At 45.5% G+C, this 26,904-nt stretch overlaps 1 protein-coding gene across 3 annotated transcripts in view; it reads left to right on the forward strand.

The window, feature by feature from the left end:
• Window positions 1–2,120: 2,120 nt before the first annotated feature.
• ZFTA (zinc finger translocation associated) overlaps window positions 2,121–26,904 on the forward strand; it is a 90,736-nt gene continuing 65,952 nt past the window's right edge. Inside the window, exon 1 of one of the 3 annotated variants that reach the window (XM_077287644.1) lies at window positions 2,121–2,612. In XM_077287644.1, the coding sequence (XP_077143759.1) occupies window positions 2,321–2,612 (292 nt within the window). In that variant the 5' untranslated portion in view covers window positions 2,121–2,320. The remainder of the gene's footprint in view (window positions 2,613–26,904) is intronic. The other 2 variants (XM_077287643.1, XM_077287645.1) reach the window with 2 other exon arrangements.

The raw sequence follows: 26,904 nt of genomic DNA on the forward strand, positions 1-26,904 counted from the left end.
AGCACTTGTTGGGTCAAAGTGCTCAACACACATCTAGATAAGTTCCTTAAGGGGTCTACTTTCCAAAATGGTGTCACTCGTGGGGGGTTTCAATGTTTAGGCACATTAGGGGCTCTCCAAACGCAACATGGCGTCCCATCTCGATTCCAGTCAATTTTGCATTGAAAAGTCAAATGGCGCTCCTTCCCTTCTGAGCTCTGCCCTGCGCCCAAACAATGGTTTACACCCACATATGGGGTATCAGTGTACTCAGGACAAATTGCACAACAATTTTTGGGGTCCAATTTCTTCTCTTACCCTTGGGAAAATAAAAAATTGGGGGTGAAAAGATCATTTTTGTGAAAAAATATGATTTTTTATTTTTACGGCTCTGCATTATAAACTTCTGTAAAGCACTTGTTGGGTCAAAGTGCTCACCACACATCTAGATAAGTTCCTTAGGGGGTCTACTTTCCAAAATGGTGTCACTTGTTAGGGGTTTCAATGTTTAGGCACATCAGGGGCTCTCTAAATGCAACATGGCGTCTCATCTCAATTCCAGTCAATTTTGCATTGAAAAGTCAAATGGCGCTCCTTTGCTTCCAAGCTCTGCCATGCGCCCAAACAATGGTTTACACCCACATATGGGGTATCAGCGTACTCAGGACAAATTGCACAACAAATTTTGGGGTCCATTTTCTCCTGTTACGCTTGGTAAAATAAAACAAATTGGAGCTGAAATAAATTTTGTGTGAAAAAAAGTTAAATGTTCATTTTTATTTAAACATTCCAAAAATTCCTGTGAAACACCTGAAGGGTTAATAAACTTCTTGAAAGTGGTTTTGAGTACCTTGAGGGGTGCAGTTTTTAGAATGGTGTCACACTTGGGTATTTTCTATCATATAGACCCCTCAAAATGACTTCAAATGAGATGTGGTCCCTAAAAAAAAATGGTGTTGTAAAAATGAGAAATTGCTGGTCAACTTTTAACCCTTATAACTCCGTCACAAAAAAAAATTTTGGTTCCAAAATTGTGCTGATGTAAAGTAGACATGTGGGAAATGTTATTTATTAAGTATTTTGTGTGACATATGTCTGTGATTTAAGGGCATAAAAATTCAAAGTTGGAAAATTGCGAAATTTTCAAAATTTTCGCCAAATATTCATTTTTTTCACAAATAAACGTAAGTTATATCGAAGAAATTTTACCACTAACATGAAGTACAATATGTCACGAGAAAACAATGTCAGAATCGCCAAGATCCGTTGAAGCGTTCCAGAGTTATAACCTCATAAAGGGACAGTGGTCAGAATTGTAAAAATTGGCCCGGTCATTAACGTGCAAACCACCCTCGGGGCTTAAGGGGTTAAATATAGGGGCGCATGACGCATGCGGCGCCGAACGCTAATGTGAACGTAGCCTAACAGCAGCGCCAAGGAGGCGAATCATATAGAAAACTATTGGGTATAGGATTGCTACAAGGGTTGTCCTTTTAGTTCTTATGGAGCCGAGTGCAGAGCCCAGTGGAGCGTGACTGGAACGGTGACTGGGCATGCAGGAATAACGTGCCCTGTACTTTCTAACGTGTTGTGGTGAATTTACCATGCAGCGTGCGCCATTGTGATCATTTTGGCGCCGCTCCTGCAGCTCGTCCAGTAACTTAGTCGGCTCTGCAGATGTGCAGAACACAGCAAGTGTCAGATTAGACTCGGGCGGATTCTGATGCAGAATGTGAAGACCACAGGAGACACCTGAGGTACCAGAACCTTTTGCACCACAGGCCCTCATAGCAGAACGTCAGTTTTGCACTCCTTTTTTAGTATACACTTTTGCAGAGCATTTTACAGTTGATGTGCAGAGCATTTGGTAGCACATTTTTTATTTTCCAAGCATCCCCCGATATACCGCGCTGCAGCTGGGCTTTTCTTCGGCTAGATAATAATGGCCTCCCAGCCCGTGTCCGCCCCCAGGGTGTCACGTCCCCCCACGCACCACCGCCCTGACTCGGCCCCCGTCCTGTGCGGCGCTCGCAGGTCCTCAGCATCACGTGACGCCTAGTCCCCGCCTCCCCTAGTCCTGTGCGGCGCAGCACAATGCACCGCTTTCTCCAATGACGCCATCTCCCCGCCCCTCTGTCCTGTGCGGCGCTCCTTGGCCCCGCCCCTTCCGTGGCGTCAGGCCGAAAGCTCCGCCCTCCTGTGCGGTGCTGGCTGCGTGCGGCGTGGACCCCGGGCCCCTTGGTGTCTTGCACCGCGCGCGCTCAGGGCTGACAAGGAAAAAAAAAATCCCGGAAGAAAGCGGACAGCAAAAAAAAACAAAAACGAACGGTGCCCGAGAAAAATGCAAAGCCCCAAGCTGCAGGAAGGAGAGCCGGATGTAACGGTAGGGCCCGAAACGGGCCCGGCCGGGGAATTACCAGCCGGGAGCGGCGAGCTGGAGCCAGACAACACGATAACGGATATGAAGAAGGAGACCGGGTGCCCGGGGAAAATGCAAAGCCCCAAGCTGCAGGAAGGAGAGCTGGATGTGACGGTAGGGCCCAAAACGGGCCCGGCCGGGGAATTACCAGCCGAGAGCGGCGAGCTGCAGCCAGACAACCCGATAACGGCTATGAAGGAGGAGGCCGCAGGGGGTGAGTGGCGGAGCCGGATAGCGAGCGGTGACTCATGGCGGTGCAAGAGGCGGGGACGCTGGCGACACCTACTGGCTGCAGCGGGTTATTACACGGGAGATCACACGTGACCTGCAGCCTGGCGGCGGGGTCTGCTGCCTGCAGGGGAGGCTCCAACCAGGGCATGCTGGGGCATGCAGTGCAGTGCCACAGGGTCATACATTACTATTCTGTATTGCACACAAGCTGCTCTCCACCTCTGAGACTACAACTCCCAGCATGTCTCTGGTAGTCCAAGTGCTTGTTCACACATTGCATTTCACACGTTGTATTATTATGGCTGGAGAAAAAGCAGGGGGAATTAATTGGTGTAAAAAAAAAAAGCATACCAAAAAAATATAAGTGGGAACATGACCTAAAGGCCTGATGACACGGCATGTGCTTTTAAAAAAAATAATTTTCCAGGAGAAGAAAAAAAAAAAAAGCTTCGTTTTACAGCGACGTAAAAAAGTGTAACTTTTTAACATCTTATTAACAAGGCACATTTTTGCAGCAGCAGTGTGTAATTTTTTTTTTTACTGCAGATTTTCCCCATTGGGAGCCATAGCAAGAAAAAACACACAAAAAATGCAGTTTTAGGTGGCATCTTTCATTCAGAAAAAGTGCACTAAAATAACACATGTGAACACGCTCTCTGGGGGTCTTCACAAAAGGCTTTATTTCATTTATTTATTTTTATGCAAAATGTACTGTATTTTTTCTTTCGCAGTATTCTTAAAGGGAACCTGTCACCCCGGTTTTTCACTCTGAGATAAAAATACCGCTACATAGGGCCTGAGCTGTGCTTTACAAAAGTGTTTTTTTTCTACCCTGATTCCCCACCTAAGCTGCCGAAATTACTTACCAAAGTCGCCGTTTTCGCTTGTCAATCATGCTGGTCTGGTCATATGGGCGTGGTGACAAAGTTGTTTCTTCCCCCAGATCTCGCTTAGGTTTCCGTTGGTGGCGTAGTGGTTTGCGACTGCGCAGGTGACGAAAAACAGCGCGATCTGCGCTATATCCCTGGTGATCGGTGGGGGCGGCCATCTTCCTGTGGCCGCGCGTGTGCAGTTGGAGCGCTCTGCTGCCCGGGGCTTCAGGAAAATGGCCGCGGGCTGCTGCGCGTGCGCAGATGGAGATCGCGGCGGCCATTTTCCTGAAGCCCCGGGCAGCAGAGCGCTCCAACTGCACACGCGCGGCCACAGGAAGATGGCCGCCCCCACCGATCACCAGGGATATAGCGCAGATCGCGCTGTTTTTCGTCACCTGCGCAGTCGCAAACCACTACGCCACCAACGGAAACCTAAGCGAGATCTGGGGGAAGAAACAACTTTGTCACCACGCCCATATGACCAGACCAGCATGATTGACAAGCGAAAACGGCGACTTTGGTAAGTAATTTCGGCAGCTTAGGTGGGGAATCAGGGTAGAAAAAAAACACTTTTGTAAAGCACAGCTCATGCCCTATGTAGCGGTATTTTTATCTCTGAATGAAAAACCGGGGTGACAGGTTCCCTTTAAGGACTTTTTTTTTTCTTTGAAAAAAATAAAATAAAAATACACGACAGATGCTAGCTGGCATTTAATAGGGAGTTATAAAATGTGCTATAAACTTTTTTTTTTGTGTGATTTTTAGTTTTTCTAAAAAAAAAGTGCCATAAGAGAGAGAGTTTTTTGGGTACTTAATTTATCTACTAAGATATGTGCACACGGATATTTTTTTTTTCTGCAGAAATTTCTGCATTTCTTGCCAGGAAAATAGTACTATACAATATGTCCTGTTTTTACAAGTTTTTTTGGTGTAGATTTTTCTCCCCACTCATTTGTATGGGTGAAATCTGCTGTAAAAAGCTGCAAGAACTGACATGCTGCTTACTTAAATCTGCAAGGAAAAAAATAAGCAATGTGTGCATGCGTCCTGTCATGTTTTCCAATGAATAGGACCGAGCTCCAGCCGCAGGTCCAGGCGGTGCTAAAAGTGAAGAGCTGTGCCTGGTAGACCATGATTTGCACGCAGCCCTCTGTGCCGTCAGCCTCGGGCCCTTTTTGTGGTTTCCATAGTTTTGTAATTAATGCTAATAATCATAAAGTGCCGCCAAAAATGAATTCTCGCGGTGAATTAACACATAGGAAGCAGAGTTGTGGGTGCAGTCACTGGATTGCGCCTCTTAATTCTGTAAAGGGCCAATTTAGACGATAATTGTCGATTAATGTTTGTACAAATAGTTGTCTACAATTATCGGCAAATGTAAGCGCGCCAACAATCGCCTGACAAACGAGAAAAACACTTGCTCATTGGGTGAACTATAATTTATGCTGCATAAAAGACATAAAATTCCTTGGTCTCGGCAGCACATCGCCCAGTGTAAACAGGAGATGTGCTGCCGATTACATGATACTGTCTGGGGCAGAGCAATCATATTAGCGATCATTGCGTTCCTGTCAGTACTAGTTGTCCCTGTAAACAGGACAGTAAGTAAACGCTGAGCAGCTTATATGTGGGCAATATATAACATTAGTACGGTAAGTGCTCGATAATGGGCCAAAATTAGCCCCTTTAACCCCTCTCTGACCTTAGACGTACTATCCCGTCGAGGTGACCTGAGCCTATCTGACCCTCGACGGGATAGTACGTCATAGAGATCGGCCACGCTCACGGGGGGAGCGCGGCCGATCGCGGCCGGGTGTCAGCTGACTATAGCAGCTGACATCCGGCACTATGTGCCAGGAGCGGTCACGGACCGCCCCCGACACATTAACCCCCGGCACACTGCGATCAAACTTGATCGCAGTGTACCGGCAGTACAGGGAGCATCGCACAGGGAGGGGGCTCCCTGCGGGCTTCCCTGAGACGATCGGTACAAGGCGATGTACTCACCTTGTACCGAGCGTCTTGTCCCTGCAGGCCCAGGATCCAAAATAACCGCGGGGCTCCTTCCGGGTCCTGCAGGGACTACTTCCGGGTCCAGAGCAGGCTCGTAACCAAGGAGCAGGGCAAGCCAGATCGCTGATCTGACACACTGCTCTGCAAAGCAGATCAGCGATCTGTCACTATACAGTCTTGTCCCCCTGTAAAAGTAAAAAAAAAAAATTCCTAAATAAATTAAAAAAAATATATTGTTCCCATAAATACATTTTTTTATTTAAATAAAAAAAAAACAATAAAAGTGCACACATTTAGTATCGCCGCATCCGTAACAACCCGTCCTATAAAATTGTCCCACTAGTTAACCCCTTCAGTGAACACCGTAAAAAAAAAAGAGGCAAAAAACAACGCTTTATTATCATACCGCCGAACAAAAAGTGGAATAACACGCGACCAAAAAGACGAATATAAATAACCATGGTACCGCTGAAAACGTCATCTTGTGCCACAAAAAACGAGCCACCATACAGCATCATAAGCAAAAAAATAAAAAAATTATAGTCCTCAGAATAAAGCGATGCCAAAATAATTATTTTTTCTTTAAAATAGCTTTTATCGTATAAAAGCGCCAAAACATAAAAAAATGATATAAATGAGGTATCGCTGTAATGGTACTGACCCGAAAAATAAAACTGCTTTATCAATTTTACCAAACGTGGAACGGTATGAACGCCTCCCCCAAAAGAAATTCATGAATAGCTGGTTTTTGGTCATTCTGCCTCACAAAAATCGGAATAAAAAGCGATCAAAAACTGTCACGTGTCCGAAAATGTTACCAATAAAAACGTCAACTCGTCCCGCAAAAAACAAGACCTCACATGACTCTGTGGACCAAAATATGGAAAAATTATAGGTCTTAAAATGTGGAGACGCAAAAACGTTTTTGCTATAAAAAGCGTCTTTTAGTGTGTGACAGCTGCCAATCGTAAAAATCCGCTATAAAAACGCTATAAAAGTAAATCAAAACCCCTTTCATCCCCCCCATTAGTTAGCGAAAAATAATAAAATTAAAAAAATGTATTTATTTCTATTTTCCCGTTAGGGTTAGGGTTGGGGCTAAATTTAGGGTTAGGGTTTGGGCTAAAGTTAGGGTTAGGGTTTGGATTACATTTAGGGTTGGGATTAGGGTTAGGGGTGTGTCAGGGTTAGGGGTGTGGTTACGGTTACCTTTGGGATTAGGGTTAGGGGTGTGTTTGGATTAAAGTTTCAGATAGAATTGGGGAGTTTCCACTGTTTAGGCACATCAGGGGCTCTCCAAACGCGACATGGCGTCCGATCTCAATTTCAGCCAATTATGTGTTGAAAAAGTAAAACAGTGCTCTTTCCCTTCTGAGCTCTCCTGTGCGCCCAAACAGGGGTTTACCCCAACATATGGGGTATCAGCGTACTCAGGACAAATTGGACAACAACTTTTGGGGTCCAAGTTCTCTTGTTATCCTTGTGAAAATAAAAATTTGGGGGGCTAAAAATCATTTTTCTGGGAAAAAAAAGGATTTTTTATTTTCACGGCTCTGCGTTGTAAACTGTAGTGAAACACTTGGGGGTTCAAAGTTCTCACAACACATCTAGATAAGTTCCTTGGGAGGTCTAGTTTCCAATATGGGGTCACTTGTGGGGGGTTTCTACTGTTTGGGTACATCAGGGGCTCTTCAAATGCAACGTGACGCCTGCAGACCAATCCATCTAAGTCTGCATTCCAAATGGCGCTCCTTCCCTTCCGAGCTCTGCCATGCGCCCAAACAGTGATTCCCCCCCCACATACGGGGTATCTGCGTACTCAGGACAAATTGGACAACAACTTTTGGCGTCCAATTTCTCCTGTTACTTTTGTGAAAATACAAAACTGGGGGCTAAAAATCATTTTTGTGAAAAAACAAACAAAAAAAAATTATTTTCACTGCTCTGCGTTATAAACTGTAGTGAAACACTTGGGGGTTCAAAGTTCTCAAAACACATCTAGATAAGTTCGTTAGGGGGTCTACTTTCCAAAAATGGTGTCACTTGTGGGGGGTTTCAATGTTTAGGCACATCAGGGGCTCTCCAAACGCAACATGGCGTCCCATCTCAATTCCAGTCAATTTTGCATTGAAAAGTAAAATGGCGCTCCTTTCCTTCCGAGCTCTGCCATGCGCCCAAACAGTGGTTTACCCCCACATATGGGGTATCAGCGTACTCAGGAGAAATTGTACAACAACTTTTGGGGTCCATTTTCTCCTGTTACCCTTGGTAAAATAAAACCAATTGGAGCTGAAATAAATTTTGTGTGAAAAAAAGTTAAATGTTCATTTTTATTTAAACATTCCAAAAATTCCTCTGAAACACCTGAAGGGTTAATAAACTTCTTGAATGTGGTTTTGAGCACCTCGAGGGGTGCAGTTTTTAGAATGGTGTCACACTTGGGTATTTTCTATCATAAAGACCCCTCAAATTGACTTCAAATGAGATGTGGTCCCTAAAAAAAAAAAAAAAATGGTGTTGTAAAAATGAGAAATTTCTGGTCAACTTTTAACCCTTATAACTCCCTAACAAAAAAAAATTTTGGTTCCAAAATTGTCCTGATGTAAAGTAGACACGTGGGAAATGTTACTTATTAAGTATTTTGTGTGACATATGTCTGTGATTTAAGGGCATAAAAATTCAAAGTTGGAAAATTGCGAAATTTTCCAAATTTTCGCCAAATTTCCGTTTTTTTCACAAATAAACGCAAGTTATATCGAAGAAATTTTACCACTATCATGAAGTTCAATGTCATGAGAAAACAGTGTCAGAATCACCGGGATCCGTTGAAGCGTTCCAGAGTTATAACCTCATAAAGGGACAGTGGTCAGAATTGTAAAAATTGGCCCGGTCATTAACGTGCAAACCGCCCTTGGGGGTAAAGGGGTTAAATGGGCATTAAAAGGGTTGCCCAGCTTTGGGCTACAAGTGTGCAGTCACTCTATGCGACTGCAGACTTGTGAATCCTCTCATCGCGTGCGCTGTGAGGATTCTTCGGTGTTTGGCGTGTGACCGTAACTTTCCGCAAGTACCGTATATACTCGAGTATAAGCCGACCCGAGTATAAGCTGACCCCCCCCCCCTAATTTTGCCACAAAAAAAAACTGGGAAAACTTATTGACTCAAGTATAAGCCTAGGGTGGAAAATGCAGCAGCTACCAGTAAATGTCAAAAATAAAAATAGATACCAATAAAAGTAAAATTAATTGAGACATCAGTAGGTTAAGTGTTTTTGAATATCCATATTGCATCAGGAGCCCCATATAATGCTCCATACAGTTCATGATGGGACCCATAAGATGTTCCATACAACATACGCCCCATATAATGCTCCATATTAACCCCTTTACCCCAAGTGTGGTTTGCACGTTATGGACCGGGCCAATTTTTACAATTCTGACCACTGTCCCTTTATGAGGTTATAACTCTGGAACGCTTCAACGGATCCCAGTGATTCTGACATTGTTTTCTCGTGACATATTGTACTTCATGATAGTGGTAAAATTTCTTTGATATTACCTGCGTTTATTTGTGAAAAAAATGGAAATTTGGCGAAAATTTTGAAAATTTCGCAATTTTCCAACTTTGAATTTTTATGCAATTAAATCACAGAGATATGTCACACAAAATACTTAATAAGTAACATTTCCCACATGTCTACTTTACATCAGCACAATTTTGGAACCAAATTTTTTTTTTTGTTAGGGAGTTATAAGGGTTAAAAGTTGACCAGCAATTTCTCATTTTTACAACACCATTTTTTTTTAGGGACTACATCTCATTTGAAGTCATTTTGAGGGGTCTATATGATAGAAAATACCCAAGTGTGACACCATTCTAAAAACTGCACCCCTCAAGGTGCTCAAAACCACATTCAAGAAGTTTATTAACCCTTCAGGTGTTTCACAGAAATTTTTGGAATGTTTAAATAAAAATGAACATTTAACTTTTTTTCACACAAAATTTACTTCAGCTCCAATTTGTTTTATTTTACCAAGGGTAACAGGAGAAAATGGACCCCAAACGTTGTTGTACAATTTGTCCTGAGTACGCTGATACCCCAAATGTGGAGGTAAACCACTGTTTGGGCGCATGGGAGAGCTCGGAAGGGAAGGAGCGTCGTTTGACTTTTCAATGCAAAATTGACAGGAATTGAGATGGGACGCCATGTTGCGTTTGGAGAGCCACTGATGTGCCTAAACACTGAAACCCCCCACAAGTGACACCATTTTGGAAAGTAGACCCCTATAGAACTTATCTAGATGTGTGGTGAGCACTTTGACCCACCAAGGGCTTCACAGAAGTTTATAATGCAGAGCCGTAAAAATAAAACAAAAATTTTTTCCCACAAATATTATTTTTTAGCCCCCAGTTTTGTATTTTTCTGAGGGTAACAGGAGAAATTGGACCCCCAAAGTTGTTGTCCAATTTGTCCTGGGTGCGCTGATACCCCATATGTGGGGGGGAACCACCGTTTGGGCGCATGGGAGGGCTCGGAAGGGAAGGAGCGCCATTTGGAATGCAGACTTAGATGGAATGGTCTGCAGGCGTCACATTGCGTTTGCAGAGCCCCTAATGTACCTAAACAGTAGAAACCCCCCACAAGTGACCCCATATTGGAAACTAGACCCCCCAAGGAACTTATCTAGATGTGTTGTGAGAACTTTGAGCCCCCAAGTGTTTCACTACAGTTTATAACGCAGAGCCGTGAAAATAAAAAATCTTTTTTTTTCCCACAAAAATTATTTTTTAGCCCCCAGTTTTGTATTTTCCCAAGGGTAACAGGAGAACTTGGACCACAAAAGTTATTGTCCAATTTGTCCTGAGTACGCTGATACCCCATATGTTGTGGTAAACCCCTGTGTGGGCACACGGGAGAGCTCGGAAGGGAAGGAGCACTGTTTTACTTTTTCAACGCAGAATTGTCTGGAATTGAGATCGGACGCCATGTCGCGTTTGGAGAGCCCCTGATGTGCCTAAACAGTGGAAACCCCCCAATTATAACTGAAACCCTAATGCAAACACACCCCTAACCCTAATCCCAACGGTAACCCTAACCACACCTCTAACCCAGAGACACCTGTTGTGAATTTGGTTTCTGGGCTCCCCCGGTGGTTTCTGGTGGTACTGCACTTGTGTGCTTCATCTCCTCTGTTCACCTGTTTTCATCAGGATGTGGGAGTTTTCTATTTAGCCTTGCTCCTCAGTCATTTCTATGCCGGCCAACAATGTTACCAGAAGCCTTTCTGTTGCATGTTCCTGCTCCTAGACTACTATCAGCTAAGTTGGACTTGTAGTCCTAAGTTTGTTTTGCATTTTTGTTCCAGTTCTCTGTGATTGAATATTTCTGAGGCTGGAAGCTCTTGTGAGCTGAAATTGCCACTCTGGTGTCATGAGTTGATATTAGAGTCTTAAAGTAATTTCAGGATGGTATTTTGAAAGGGTTTTCAGCTGACCGTGAAGTTCCCTTTTCTGTCTTCCTACTATCTAGTAAGCGGACCTCAATTTGCTAAACCTATCTTCATACTTCGTATGTCAATTTCCTCTAAAATCACCGCCAATATATGTGGGGGCTACTGTCTGCCTTTTGGGGAAAATTTCTCTAGAGGTAAGCCAGGTCTGTATTTTCCTCTGCTAGGGTCAGTCAGTTCTCCGGCTGGCGCTGGGCGTCTAGGGATAAAACGTAGGCACGCTACCCGGCCACTGTTAGTTGTGCGGTAGGTTTAGCTCACGGTCAGCTCGAGTTCCCATCTTCCAAGAGCTAGTCCTTTTGTATGCTTTACTACGTTCTCTTGCCATTGAGAACCATGACAGTTTGGCCGGCCAAGGGTTAAAATAATTGGCAGAAGAAAGGAGAGAAAAGAAGTCTGCAGAGAATTTTATTTTTTTTTCCCTGAGTTTGCTCATTAGTTGATTCACTAGCATCTCTGCTTACTGCAGCCTTCGTCTCTCTCTCCTTCTAATCCTTGAATGGTTCTGATTTCACCTGATTAATATGGATCCTCAGAGTTTAGCTACAGGTTTGGATAATCTCGCTGTGAAGGTTCAAAGTTTACAGGATTTTGTTATTCATGCTCCTATATCTGAACCTAGAATTCCTTTACCTGAATTTTTCTCCGGGGATAGATCTCGCTTCCAGAATTTCAAACATAATTGTAAATTATTTTTGTCTCTGAGATCTCGCTCCGCTGGAGATCCTGCACAGCAGGTCAGGATTGTAATTTCCTTGCTCCGGGGCGACCCTCAGGATTGGGCATTTGCTTTGGCACCAGGGGATCCTGCGTTGCTCAATGTGGATGCGTTTTTCCTGGCTTTGGGGTTGCTTTATGAGGAACCTCATTTAGAGATTCAGGCTGAAAAAGCCTTAATGTCCCTGTCTCAAGGGCAAGATGAGGCTGAAATATACTGTCAAAAATTTCGTAAGTGGTCTGTGCTTACTCAGTGGAATGAGTGCGCCCTGGCGGCGAATTTCAGAGAGGGTCTCTCTGATGCCATTAAGGATGTTATGGTGGGGTTCCCTGTGCCTACAGGTCTGAATGAGTCCATGACAATGGCTATTCAGATTGATCGGCGTTTGCGGGAGCGCAAACCTGTGCACCATTTGGCGGTGTCTACTGAGAAGGCGCCAGAGATTATGCAATGTGATAGAATTCTGTCCAGAAGCGAACGACAGAATTTTAGGCGAAAAAATGGGTTATGCTTCTATTGTGGTGATTCAACTCATGTTATATCAGCATGCTCTAAACGTACTAAGAAGGTTGATAAGTCTGTTTCAATTGGCACTTTGCAGTCTAAGTTTATTCTATCTGTGACCCGGATTTGCTCTTTATCGTCTATTACCGCGGACGCCTATGTCGACTCTGGCGCCGCTTTGAGTCTTATGGATTGGTCCTTTGCCAAACGCTGTGGGTTTGATTTAGAGCCTCTGGAAGTTCCTATACCTCTGAAGGGTATTGACTCCACGCCATTGGCTAGTAATAAACCACAATACTGGACACAAGTAACTATGCGTATTAATCCGGATCACCAGGAGATTATTCGCTTCCTTGTGTTGTATAATCTACATGATGTGTTGGTGCTTGGATTGCCATGGCTGCAATCTCATAACCCAGTCCTCGACTGGAAAGCAATGTCTGTGTTAAGCTGGGGATGTCAGGGGACTCATGGGGACGTACCTTTGGTTTCCATTTCGTCATCTATTCCCTCTGAGATTCCGGAATTTTTATCTGATTATCGTGACGTTTTTGAGGAGCCTAAAATTGGTTCACTACCTCCGCACAGAGAGTGCGATTGTACTATAGATCTGATTCCGGGCAGTAAGTTTCCAAAGGGTCGTTTATTTAATCTATCTGTGCCTGAACATGCTGCTATGCGGGAATATATTAAGGAGTCCTTGGAAAAGGGACATATTCGTCCTTCGTCCTCTCCCTTAGGAGCCGGTTTTTTCTTTGTATCTAAAAAAGATGGCTCTTTGAGGCCGTGTATTGATTATCGGCTTTTGAATAAAATCACGGTTAAATATCAGTATCCTTTGCCACTGCTTACTGATTTGTTTGCTCGAGTAAAGGGGGCCAAGTGGTTCTCTAAGATTGATCTTCGTGGGGCGTATAATTTGGTGCGAATTAAGCAGGGGGATGAGTGGAAAACCGCATTTAATACGCCTGAGGGCCATTTTGAGTATTTAGTAATGCCTTTTGGTCTTTCAAATGCCCCTTCAGTCTTTCAGTCCTTTATGCATGACATTTTCCGTGAATATTTGGATAAATTTTTGATTGTGTATCTGGATGATATTTTGATTTTTTCGGATGACTGGGACTCTCATGTCCAACAGGTCAGGAGGGTTTTTCAGGTTTTGCGCTCTAATTCCTTGTGTGTAAAGGGTTCTAAGTGCGTTTTTGGGGTTCAAAAGATTTCGTTTTTGGGGTACATTTTTTCCCCCTCTTCCATTGAGATGGACCCTGTCAAGGTTCAGGCTATTTGTGATTGGACGCAACCCTCTTCTCTTAAGAGCCTTCAGAAGTTTTTGGGCTTTGCTAATTTTTATCGTCGATTTATAACTGGTTTTTCTGATGTCGCTAAACCGTTGACTGATTTGACTAAGAAGGGTGCTGATGTTGCTGAGTGGTCCCCTGCTGCTGTGGAGGCCTTTCGGGAGCTTAAGCGCCGCTTTTCTTCCGCCCCTGTATTGCGTCAGCCTGATGTTACTCTTCCTTTTCAGGTTGAGGTCGACGCTTCAGAAATCGGAGCTGGGGCGGTTTTGTCGCAGAAAAGTTCCGACTGCTCCGTGATGAGACCTTGTGCGTTCTTTTCTCGTACGTTTTCGCCCGCTGAGCGAAATTATGATATTGGTAATCGGGAGCTCTTGGCTATGAAGTGGGCTTTTGAGGAGTGGCGTCATTGGCTTGAGGGGGCTAGACATCAGGTGGTGGTATTGACCGACCACAAGAATTTGATTTATCTTGAGTCCGCCAGGCGCCTGAATCCTAGACAGGCGCGCTGGTCGTTATTTTTCTCTCGGTTTAATTTTGTGGTTTCTTACCTACCGGGTTCTAAAAATGTGAAGGCGGATGCCCTTTCTAGGAGTTTTGAGCCTGATTCCCCTGGTAATTCTGAACCTACAGGTATCCTTAAGGATGGAGTGATATTATCTGCTGTTTCCCCAGACTTGCGACGGTTCTTGCAGGAGTTTCAGGCGGATAGACCTGATCGTTGCCCGCCTGGTAGATTGTTTGTTCCTGATGATTGGACCAGTAGAGTCATCTCGGAGGTCCATTCTTCTGCGTTAGCAGGTCATCCTGGAATCTTTGGTACCAGGGATTTGGTGGCTAGGTCCTTCTGGTGGCCTTCCCTGTCGCGAGATGTGCGAGGTTTTGTGCAGTCTTGTGATGTTTGTGCTCGGGCCAAGCCTTGTTGTTCTCGGGCTAGATTGTTGTTATCCTTGCCTATTCCGAAGAGGCCTTGGACTCACATCTCCATGGATTTTATTTCTGATCTCCCTGTTTCTCAGAAGATGTCTGTCATCTGGGTGGTGTGTGACCGTTTCTCTAAGATGGTCCATTTGGTTCCCTTGCCTAAATTGCCTTCCTCATCCGAGCTGGTTCCTCTGTTTTTTCAAAATGTGGTGCGCTTGCATGGTATTCCGGAGAATATCGTTTCTGACAGGGGTACCCAATTCGTGTCTAGATTTTGGCGAGCGTTCTGTGCTAGGATGGGCATTGATTTGTCTTTTTCGTCTGCTTTCCACCCTCAGACTAATGGCCAGACCGAGCGAACTAATCAGACCTTGGAGACTTATTTGAGGTGTTTTGTGTCTGCGGATCAGGATGATTGGGTTGCCTTTTTGCCCTTGGCGGAGTTTGCCCTCAATAATCGGGCTAGTTCTGCCACCTTGGTTTCTCCTTTCTTCTGTAATTCGGGGTTTCATCCTCGTTTCTCTTCCGGTCAGGTGGAGTCTTCGGATTGTCCTGGAGTGGATGCTGTGGTGGAGAGGTTGCATCAGATTTGGGGGCATGTGGTGGACAATTTGAAGTTGTCCCAGGAGAAGACTCAGCATTTTGCCAACCGCCGTCGTCGTGTTGGTCCTCGTCTTTGTGTTGGGGACTTGGTGTGGTTATCTTCTCGTTTTGTCCCTATGAAGGTTTCTTCTCCTAAGTTTAAGCCTCGGTTCATCGGCCCGTACAAGATATTGGAGATTCTTAACCCTGTGTCCTTTCGTTTGGACCTCCCTGCATCTTTTTCTATTCATAATGTCTTCCATCGGTCATTGTTGCGCAGGTATGAGGTACCGGTTGTGCCTTCCGTTGAGCCTCCTGCTCCGGTGTTGGTTGAGGGTGAGTTGGAGTACGTTGTCGAGAAGATCTTGGACTCCCGTGTTTCCAGACGGAGACTTCAGTATCTGGTCAAGTGGAAGGGCTACGGTCAGGAGGATAACTCTTGGGTGACAGCCTCTGATGTTCATGCCTCCGATTTGGTCCGTGCCTTTCATAGGGCTCATCCTGATCGCCCTGGTGGTTCTGGTGAGGGTTCGGTGCCCCCTCCTTGAGGGGGGGGTACTGTTGTGAATTTGGTTTCTGGGCTCCCCCGGTGGTTTCTGGTGGTACTGCACTTGTGTGCTTCATCTCCTCTGTTCACCTGTTTTCATCAGGATGTGGGAGTTTTCTATTTAGCCTTGCTCCTCAGTCATTTCTATGCCGGCCAACAATGTTACCAGAAGCCTTTCTGTTGCATGTTCCTGCTCCTAGACTACTATCAGCTAAGTTGGACTTGTAGTCCTAAGTTTGTTTTGCATTTTTGTTCCAGTTCTCTGTGATTGAATATTTCTGAGGCTGGAAGCTCTTGTGAGCTGAAATTGCCACTCTGGTGTCATGAGTTGATATTAGAGTCTTAAAGTAATTTCAGGATGGTATTTTGAAAGGGTTTTCAGCTGACCGTGAAGTTCCCTTTTCTGTCTTCCTACTATCTAGTAAGCGGACCTCAATTTGCTAAACCTATCTTCATACTTCGTATGTCAATTTCCTCTAAAATCACCGCCAATATACACTCACCGGCCACTTTATTAGGTACACCATGCTAGTAACGGGTTGGACCCCCTTTTGCCTTCAGAACTGCCTCAATTCTTCGTGGCATAGATTCAACAAGGTGCTGGAAGCATTCCTCAGAGATTTTGGTCCATATTGACATGATGGCATCACACAGTTGCCGCAGATTTGTCGGCTGCACATCCCAAAGATGCTCCATACAAGGCAGGATGGATCCATGCTTTCATGTTGTTTACGCCAAATTCTGACCCTACCATCCAAATGTCGCAGCAGAAATCGAGACTCATCAGACCAAGCAACGTTTTTCCAATCTTCTACTGTCCAATTTCGATGAGCTTGTACAAATTGTAGCCTCAGTTTCCTGTTCTTAGCTGAAAGGAGTGGTACCCGGTGTGGTCTTCTGCTGCTGTAGCCCATCTGCCTCAAAGTTCGACGCACTGTGCGTTCAGAGATGCTCTTAGGCCTACCTTGGTTGTAACGGGTGGCGATTTGAGTCACTGTTGCCTTTCTATCAGCTCGAACCAGTCTGCCCATTTTCCTCTGACCTCTGGCATCAACAAGGCATTTCCGCCCACAGAACTGCCGCTCACTGGATTTTTTTTCTTTTTCGGACCATTCTCTGTAAACCCTAGAGATGGTTGTGCGTGAAAATCCCAGTAGATCAGCAGTTTCTGAAATACTCAGACCAGCCCTTCTGGCACCAACAACCATGCCACGTTCAAAGGCACTCAAATCACCTTTCTTCCCCATACTGATGCTCGGTTTGAACTGCAGGAGATTGTCTTGACCATGTCTACATGCCTAAATGCACTGAGTTGCCGCCATGTGATTGGCTGATTAGAAATTAAGTGTTAACAAGAAGTTGGACAGGTGTACCTAATAAAGTGGCCGGTGAGTGTATGTGGGGGCTACTGTCTGCCTTTTGGGGAAAATTTCTCTAGAGGTAAGCCAGGTCTGTATTTTCCTCTGCTAGGGTCAGTCAGTTCTCCGGCTGGCGCTGGGCGTCTAGGGATAAAACGTAGGCACGCTACCCGGCCACTGTTAGTTGTGCGGTAGGTTTAGCTCACGGTCAGCTCGAGTTCCCATCTTCCAAGAGCTAGTCCTTTTGTATGCTTTACTACGTTCTCTTGCCATTGAGAACCATGACACACACCCCTAACCCTATTCCCAACCGTAAATGTAATCCAAACCCTAACTTTAGCCCCAACCCTAACTGTAGCCTTAACCCTAGCCCCAACCCTAACCCTAGCCCTAACCCTAGCCCTAACTCTAGCCCTAACCCTAATCCTAACCCTAGCCCCAACCCTAGCCCTAGCCATAACCCTAGCCCTAACCCTAGTCCTAATGGGAAAATGGAAATAAATACGTTTTTTAAAATTTTATTATTTTTCCCTAACTAAGGGGGTGATGAAGGGGGGTTTAATTTACTTTTATAGCGGGTTTTTTAGCGGATTTTTATGATTGGCAGCCATCACACACTGAAAGACGCTTTTTATTGCAAACAATATTTTTTGCGTTACCACATTTTGAGAGCTATAATTTTTCCATATTTGAGACCATAAAGTCATGTGAGGTCTTGTTTTTTGCGGGACAAGTTGACGTTTTTATTGGTAACATTTTCGGGCACGTGACATTTTTTGATCGCTTTTTATTCCGATTTTTGTGATGCAGAATGACCAAAAACCAGCTATTCATGAATTTCTTTTGGGGGAGGCGTTTATACCGTTCCGCGTTTGGTAAAATTGATAAAGCAGTTTTATTCTTCGAGTCAGTACGATTACAGCGATACCTCATTTATATCATTTTTTTTATGTTTTGGCGCTTTTATACGATAAAAACTATTTTATAGAAAAAATAATTATTTTGGCATCGCTTTATTCTGAGGACTATAACTTTTTTATTTTTTTGCTGATGATGCTGTATGGCAGCTCGTTTTTTGCGGGACAAGATGACGTTTTCAGCGGTACCATGGTTATTTATATCCGTCTTTTTGATCGCGTTTTATTCCACTTTTTATTCGGCGGTATGATAATAAAGCGTTGTTTTCTCGGTCTCCCATGACAGCACTACGGAGAGAGGGGATCCGCCCTTCGGGGACAGGAAACCTACAGATACATAAGGGCGGTACCTCTCCCTCGCATCAGTTGGTTTCCTGTCCCTGAACGGGGAACCTTCTTTCGGCGGTACCTGCAAGGAAGACGTCGTATCACGGACCGGGACCGGACAGTCGAGTTCTGGCAGCGAGGAGGCTCCTGCCACGGCTGATCCGACACCCGAAGCCGCCACCGCTGAGGCCGAGAGGGTTTTCAGGGTGAGCGGGGGAGAGGCCGCCGCCAGACTCCGACGGACGAAGGGGCGCTGGTCACCCGGAGCTCCTGTGCCGACTGCTGCACGGGCCGGGTGTAGTAAGATGGCCGCCGCTCCGGGCAGCAGCATCATAGGAAAAATGACCCAAAGAGCTCCAGAAGTGGATCAAGCGGTCGATCCACTCAGCGCAGCAGATCTGCTGCAAGGACTAACTCTCCTCCTCAAGAGGCTTCACTCCCAGATCCCGGCCCTCCTCCAGAACCGGTACCTGCCTCCACATCTGAATGGTGAGTGATCTCCGTGAAAGTACACATTTTCTATAATAGGGCTCCCTCTTCTCCCTTACTAGGGTAAGAAGAGCCTGGAGAAAAAGAAAAATAGAGTTTGCCCCACATGTAACAAAGCTTTGCCGGCAACCTGGGGAAAAAAGCTTTGTAAATCTTGTATCCAGTGTTTGTTATGCGAAGAAACCCCTGACTTCGCTTCCGAACTTAAAACCATAATTAGATCGGAGGTTCAGAATGCCCTGTTATCATCCAAAAAAGTGAAGGAAAAGGTGAAGGAGACGGTATATGCTCACTCTGTCCGATCCTCATCTGAGGATGCGGACTCTGATAATTCCAAATCCTCCCTATCTTCCTCTGACGAAGATTCGGGCCGTCACTGCTTCCCATTAGAGGAAGTGGACACTTTGGTTAAAGCCGTCAGGGCCACTATGGGGGTTGAGGATCCCAGACCCGATAAAACGGCTCAAGACATCATGTTCGGAGGTCTGACACAAAAAAAGCGGAGAGCTTTTCCATTAAACTCCAATGTCCAGACACTAATCAAAAAAGAATGGGAGAAACCGGACAGGAGAAATTCTTCAGTACCCTCGCTGAAAAGAAAGTATCCCTTCGATGATGAAGCGTCCACTTCTTGGGACAAGGCACCCAAATTGGACGTAGCAGTAGCTAAAGCTTCAAAAAAATTCGCGCTCCCATTTGAGGATATGGGTACCCTCAAAGACCCCTTAGACAAAAAAGCAGATACCTTTCTCAAAGGGGCGTGGGAATCGGCTGGAGGTAGTCTAAGACCTGCAGTCGCAGCGACCTGCACCTCCAGGTCATTGATGGTGTGGGTTGACCAGCTGGAAAGCCAGATTAAGGACGGATCACCCAGAAGTAAATTGTTAGACTCAATTCCTGCAATTAGAGCAGCAGCAGCTTTTCTAGCAGACTCCTCAGCGGACTCAGTACGTCTAACATCCAAGGCCGCTGCTCTCTCCAACGCGGCCAGAAGGACCCTATGGCTTAAAAGCTGGCCAGGGGATCTCCAAACCAAATTAAAGCTATGTTCTATTCCATGTGAGGGAAACTTCTTATTCGGGGAAACCTTGGATGACATCCTCCAGAAAGCGGGAGACAAAAAGAAGGGGTTTCCAAATCTGGGACCAGCCCCATTCAAACAGTCCTTTCGGAATAGAAAATTTTTTCGTCGAAGACCTCCTAGAGACCAAAATAAATGGGAAGAAGGTAGAAGGCGCGATAGAGGCTACCTCTTTGGCAACACCTCCCGCGATAAAAAACCCACCAAATGACATTGTCCCTACGGTGGGGGGAAGACTCACCGCATTTCTTCCTGCTTGGAAGGAAATATCCAACAACACCTGGATTCTAAGACTTATACAATCTGGCCTAAAAATAGATTTCCTTTCCCTCCCCCCTCGAAATTATGTAATAACAAAAATGAGGTCTTCGTCGGTAGAGCAAGCGGCACTAGAGAAAGAGATTATCTCCTTACTGAAGAAAGCTGTAATTCAGGAGATTCCTCCTCAAGAAATGGGGGAGGGGTTTTTCTCCCCTCTGTTTCTAGTACCAAAACCCGACGGGTCCTTTCGGACAATTATAAACTTAAGAAACCTAAACAATTATGTAAGGAATCACAAATTCAAAATGGAGACAATAAAATCTACAATAAAAATTATCTTTCCGAATTGCTACATGGTTGTGATAGATCTAACCGACGCATATTACCATGTGCCCATCCACGAGAATTCTCAAAAGTTTCTCAGGATGGCTGTATCTATAAAAGGGGAAATAAGAAACTTCCAGTACAGGGCCCTCCCATTCGGGATTTCTGTAGCTCCGCGGATATTTACAAAAATAGTAGCGGAAATGATGGCCCACATAAGGGAACAGAACATTATCATAGTCCCTTACTTGGACGACTTTCTTATTGCCAGCGACTCGGCTCAAAATTGCAGACATCAGAGAGACCGGGTAATGACTACTCTGACGGAATTAGGTTGGCTCATAAATATAAAAAAATCAAAGTTGGAACCCTCTCAGGTACAGGAGTTCCTAGGGTTGACGTTAGACTCCCGGGTTCAAGAATGCCGGCTCCCGGCCCCCAAAAAAGACAAAATTTTGGCCATGATAGCACAAACACTGCAAAACCCCTCCATGACTCTAAGGAGGGCAATGTCTCTACTGGGGTCTCTATCCTCATGCCTGCCGGCGATACCCTTTGCACAATTCCATACAAGGGAGCTTCAGTGGCACATACTAGAATGGCAGGAAATTTTAAAAAACAATTTGGAAAGCAGGGTCACTCTAAATTCCTCCGTTATTCATTCCCTCCTCTGGTGGGGAAAGAGCCAGAATATTTCAAAAGGGATTCCCTGGGTACCCAAAATATCTCGGGTAATAACAACCGATGCGAGTCCCAGGGGGTGGGGGGCCCACATGGGAAACAGAGTGACTCAGGGCAACTGGTCAATTCAGGAACTATCAGCATCCTCAAATCAAAAAGAACTCTGGGCGGTGTATCAGGCTCTCCTGTCGTTTCTTCCCTACATTCGAGGACATCATGTCCGAATTTTCTCGGACAATATAGTGACAGTAGCTTACATAAATCACCAGGGGGGAACAAGATCTTGGTCACTGATGAATTCCTCCGCCAAAATCCTCCGCCTTGCAGAATCAAATTTACTTTCCCTTTCCGCACTACACATTCTAGGTTCAAAAAACGAGAAAGCGGATTACCTGAGTCGAACTCAGTTGAGACAAGGCGAATGGTCCCTGAATCAGTCTGTCTACAACCAGATCACGAAAATGTGGGGAACCCCAACAATAAACCTGTTCGCCAATCACAAAAACAAAAAAGTAAACAAGTTTTGTTCTCTAAGCCCAGAAGGGAATCCCCAGGCTCTGGATGCTTTTCTCATTCCATGGACACACAAACTAACTTACGCTTTTCCACCAACCATTCTAATTCCGGCGGTCATCCGCAAGGTCAGAGAGGACAAAACAAAGATGATCCTTATTGCCCCATTCTGGCCAAAAAGGACATGGTTTTCCTGGCTAAGGATGCTATCGGTCTCAGACCCATGGGTTCTACCGAATCTGCCAGACCTATTACAGCAAGGACCGATCCTCCACCCACAGGAGACGAACTTGCATTTGACAGCCTGGCTTTTGAACGGGAACTGTTAATAAAAAGAGGCTTTTCAGACAACTTGGTTACAACATTATTAAAATGTAGAAAACCTATTACTACCAAAATATATGGCAAAACATGGAAAAAATTCTTGTCTGTATCCAAAGTCAAAATCCAGGACGGACCTTCAATTAATAAGATACTTGAGTTCCTACAAAAAGGGCTGGAACAAGGGTTAGCGGTTAGTACTCTTAAGGTGCAGATAGCAGCCCTGGGTGCTCTCTATAACCAGAATATAGCAGCCAACCCATGGATAATAAGATTCGTTAAAGCGGTAACAAGATCAAAACCTGTAGTTACCCAAAAGATGCCCTCATGGGACCTAAATTTAGTCCTTTCTGCATTATCTGGTCCACCATTCGAACCTATAGACACGATTTCCATAAAAACACTGTCACTAAAAACCATTTTTCTAGTAGCCTTAACATCAGCGCGCAGAATAAGCGATATTCAAGCCCTATCCTCTAACCCTCCTTTTACAAAAATATTAGATGATAGAGTTACTCTTAGACCTGACCCGGCCTATCTGCCAAAAGTGGCGTCTAAATTCCATAGGTCACAGGAGATATCGCTTCCGTCCTTCTGCCCGAACCCTAGAAATGAGAAAGAACAGAAGTTCCATAATCTAGATGTCAGAAGATGCCTAGTCCAATACCTAGATTCCACCAGGGAGTATAGGAAGGAAGGCTCTCTGTTTGTTTGTTTCCAGGGTCCCAGAAAAGGATTCCAGGCATCTAAAGGCACGTTGGCAAGGTGGATAAAAGAGGCAATAGCATTGGCATATTCATCTACGGGAAATGAGATCCCGGACGGTATAAGAGCACACTCCACAAGAGCAGTTGCTACCTCATGGGCTGAGAGGTCAGAGGTATCAATAGAACAGATCTGTAAGGCGGCCACCTGGTCATCACCGTCAACCTTTTTTAGACACTATAGACTAAATCTAGCCTCTACATCTGACCTAACCTTCGGTCGAAGGGTTCTTGAGGCGGTGGTCCCTCCCTAAGCTTAGTCTCTGCAATTCTCTCCGTAGTGCTGTCATGGGAGACCGAGAAAGTCATAGTTACTCACCGATAACGGTGTTTCTCGGAGCCCATGACAGCACTCGCTTATTTCCCTCCCATCACGAGTGCGGTGAGCACCTTTTTTATTACATATGATTTATATAATATATATATTACAATTTAGGCACGGGGTTCCTTTTTTTTGTTAAGAAATATTATAATATGGTATTTTCTCTGTTGTAAACTAACCTGGAGGTCCTCCGATGCTCTGTAAACCAACTGATGCGAGGGAGAGGTACCGCCCTTATGTATCTGTAGGTTTCCTGTCCCCGAAGGGCGGATCCCCTCTCTCCGTAGTGCTGTCATGGGCTCCGAGAAACACCGTTATCGGTGAGTAACTATGACTTTTTGCCTCGTTTTTTTTTTTTTTTTTTACGGTGTTTACTGAAGGGGGTTAACTAGTGGGACAGTTTTATAGGTTGGGTCGTTACGGACGCGGCGATACTAAATATGTGTACTTTTATTGTTTGTGTTTTTTTATTTAGATAAATGTATTGATGGGAATAATATATATATATTTTTTTCTTTATTTAGGAATTTTTTTTTAATTTTTTTTTTTTACACATGTGGAAATTTTTTTTAAAACTTTTTTACTTTGTCCCGGGGGGGACATCACAGATCGGTGATCTGACAGTTTGCACAGCACTCTGTCAGATCACCGATCTGACTTAGAGCACTGCAGGCTTACCAGCGCTTACCAGGCTTACCACCACTTGGTAAGCCACCTCCCTCCCTGCAGGACCCGGATGCCGCGGCCATCTTGGATCCGGGACCTGCAGCGAGGAAGGGAGTAGGAGACCCTCGCAGCAACGCGATCACATCGCGTTGCTGCGGGGGTCTCAGGGAAGCCCGCAGGGAGCCCCCTCCCTGCGTGATGCTTCCCTATACTGCCGGCACACCGCGATCATGTTTGACCGCGATCATGTCCGTGACCGCTCCTGGCACATAGCGCCGGATGTCAGCTGCGATAGGCAGCTGACACCCGGCCGCGATCGGCCGCGCTCCCCCCCGTGAGCGCGGCCGATCGCGCTGGACGTACTATTCCGTCCTTGGGAATTAGGGCCCACCCCACATGGACGGAATAGTACGTCCAATGACAGAAAGGGGTTAAAATATGCACCATATAATGCTGCACAAAGGTTAATGATGGCCCCATAAGATGCTCCATAGAAACATTTGCCCCATACAATGCTGTATTGTCATGTCGGACGCTATTCACACTAGGGCGTCCGACAGACAGCGGTAATTCCACATTCGTCCACTATACGCTCAGTGGCACCGGCTAGACTTTATCCAGGTTGTCCGGGGTTAATCTAGCTGGTAATCGGGTTGGAGGCTGGGTCATGCCCATGGCCTTTAAATAGCCATTCTGGACTTTGGGCGTCGCCGATTATAGCTTGTGTCTTGTGCCTGGTGATCTCGGTCTGGAGTGGTGGTCTAGGAGAAGACATATCATATCTGGTGGTGTATTATCCTTTGTCATATTTCTCCTTCCTATATTTGTATTTGTTTTGCCCTGTGCACATTATAGTGTTTTCCTGTGAGTCTGCGGCGTGGTGCGTTTTTAGTTTTCCCTGTCTGTGCTTTCTGTAGGGGTTGGTGTGTGGTCTTATCACTGGGTGGCGGGTGGTGGTTTCAGCATAGTACTGAAACAGGAGTCAGGGTCAGGCCTGGCGGCCCAGACAAGCACACCATCAGTGTAAATTCTGGGAGAGGGACAGACAGGGTTTTCCCTAGTCTGAGGGATATCACAGGGGCCCGGGTAATCAGCTGTAGTCTACCCAGTACCCGCGTGACATGCATAAAGGTTGATGGCCCAATAAGATGCTCCACACATTATGGCCCCATAAGATGCTCCACACATTATAGCCCCATAGGATGCTCCATACATTGTGGCCCCATACAATGTGGCCCCATACAATGTGGCTCCATACAATGTGGCTCCATACATTGTGGCCCCATACATTGTGGCTCCATACATTGTGGCTCCATACATTGTGGCTCCATACATTGTGGCTCCATACATTGTGGCCCCATACATTGTGGCTCCATACATTGTGGCCCCATACATTGTGGCTCCATAAGATGCTCCACACATTTGCCCCATTTGCTGTTGCTGCGATTAAAAAAAAAAAAAAATCACATACCTCTCTTCGCTCAGGCCCCCGACACTTGCGATAGTCACCTTCCTCGTTCCATCGCTGCGCGCTGCTCTGTCTTCCATCCTCGGCACTGACTGTTCAGGCAGAGGGTGGCGCGCACACTAATCGCGTCATCGCACCCTCTGACCTGAACAGTCACAGCCAGAGGACGGAAGACAGAGTGGCCCGCAACGGTGGAACAAGGAAGGTGACTATCGCGCAACTTATTCATTCTCGTCTGAACTATTGTAACTCTCTACTAATCGGCCTCCCTCTTACCAAACTCTCCCCGCTCCAATCTGTCCTGAATGCTGCAGCCAGGATCATATTCCTCACCAACCGTTAAACCGATGCCTCTACGTTGTGCCAGTCATTACACTGGCTACCCATCCACTCCAGAATCCAGTACAAAACTACTACCCTCATCCACAAAGCACTCCATGGCTCAGCACCACCCTACATCTCCTCTCTGGTCTCAGTCTACCACCCTACCCGTGCCCTCCGCTCCACTAATGACCTCAGGTTAGCATCCTCAATAATCAGAACCTCCCACTCCCGTCTCCAAGACTTTACACGTGCTGCGCCGATTTTTTGGAATGCACTACCTAGGTTAATACGATTAATCCCCAATCCCCACAGTTTTAAGTGTGCCCTAAAAACTAATTTGTTCAGACTGGCCTACCGCCTCAACGCATTAACCTAACTATCCCTGTGTGGCCTATTAAAAAAAAAACAAAAACCATAATCAGGTTCCTCGCATCATGTTCTCATACACTTCATGTAGTTAATAGCCTCTGCGTCTGTATTAGGCAGTTAACTGGTTCATGCAGCTTTACATGAACACCCAAGCCTTACACTATGGCTGGTCCAAATAACTAAAGCAATTGTTACCATCCACCTCTCGTGTCTCCCCTTTTCCTCATAGTTTGTAAGCTTGCGAGCAGGGCCCTCATTCCTCCTGGTATCTACTTTGAACTGTGATTTCTGTTATGCTGTAATGTCTATTGTCTGTACAAGTCCCCTCTATAATTTGTAAAGCGCTGCGGAATATGTTGGCGCTATATAAATAAAAATTATTATTATTATTATTAATGCTCACCTCCCCGATATACTCACCTGCTCCCGGCGTGGTCCCTGGCAGCGTCTCACTGTCAGATGGTCTCCGGGAGCCGGCGGCATCTTCCTGTGTTTAGCGGTCACGTACCGCTCATTACAGTAATGAATATGCGTGCATATTCATTACTTTGATGAGCAGTACCGCGTGACCGCTGAACACAGGAAGAGCTGCCCGGAGACCATGGGACATGCAGGGACAACGCCAGGAGCAGGTGAGTATGTGACAGCCGCCGCTCCCCCTCACACGCCGACACTGACTCGAGTATAAGCCGAGAGGGTCACTTTCAGCCCAAAAAAGTGGTCTGAAAATCTCGGCTTATACTCGAGTATATACAGTATATGATTTGCATACATGTGGTCACCTGCCGACTAGACGTGCACAGCTGTGCTCAATGCAAGTGCAATGAGTGAGGCCGGACACATCTAGTTGGAATGTGGCCGGAAGTAAGCTTATGGTTACACGACTGCCCATTCCCTGAACCTGACAGTAGAGTGACTGCAGACTTGTAGCCTAAGGCCCAACAATCCCTTCAACAAAGTACGGGAGCCTTAACAGTTTAGGGTTTATGTATGTGTAGTGGTTGGGCCATGGTTCGTGCTGCACAGGTGAATCTTATTAAAGGGCTGTGCTCATCTTTCTTCAGGAGTGCACTGCCCCTCTGCCCCCTTCTTGTTGGGGGACCATGCATTACAGAAGATTGACAG

Source organism: Ranitomeya variabilis, chromosome 2 (assembly GCF_051348905.1).
Source record: "Ranitomeya variabilis isolate aRanVar5 chromosome 2, aRanVar5.hap1, whole genome shotgun sequence".
NCBI classification, from domain to species: domain Eukaryota; kingdom Metazoa; phylum Chordata; class Amphibia; order Anura; family Dendrobatidae; genus Ranitomeya; species Ranitomeya variabilis.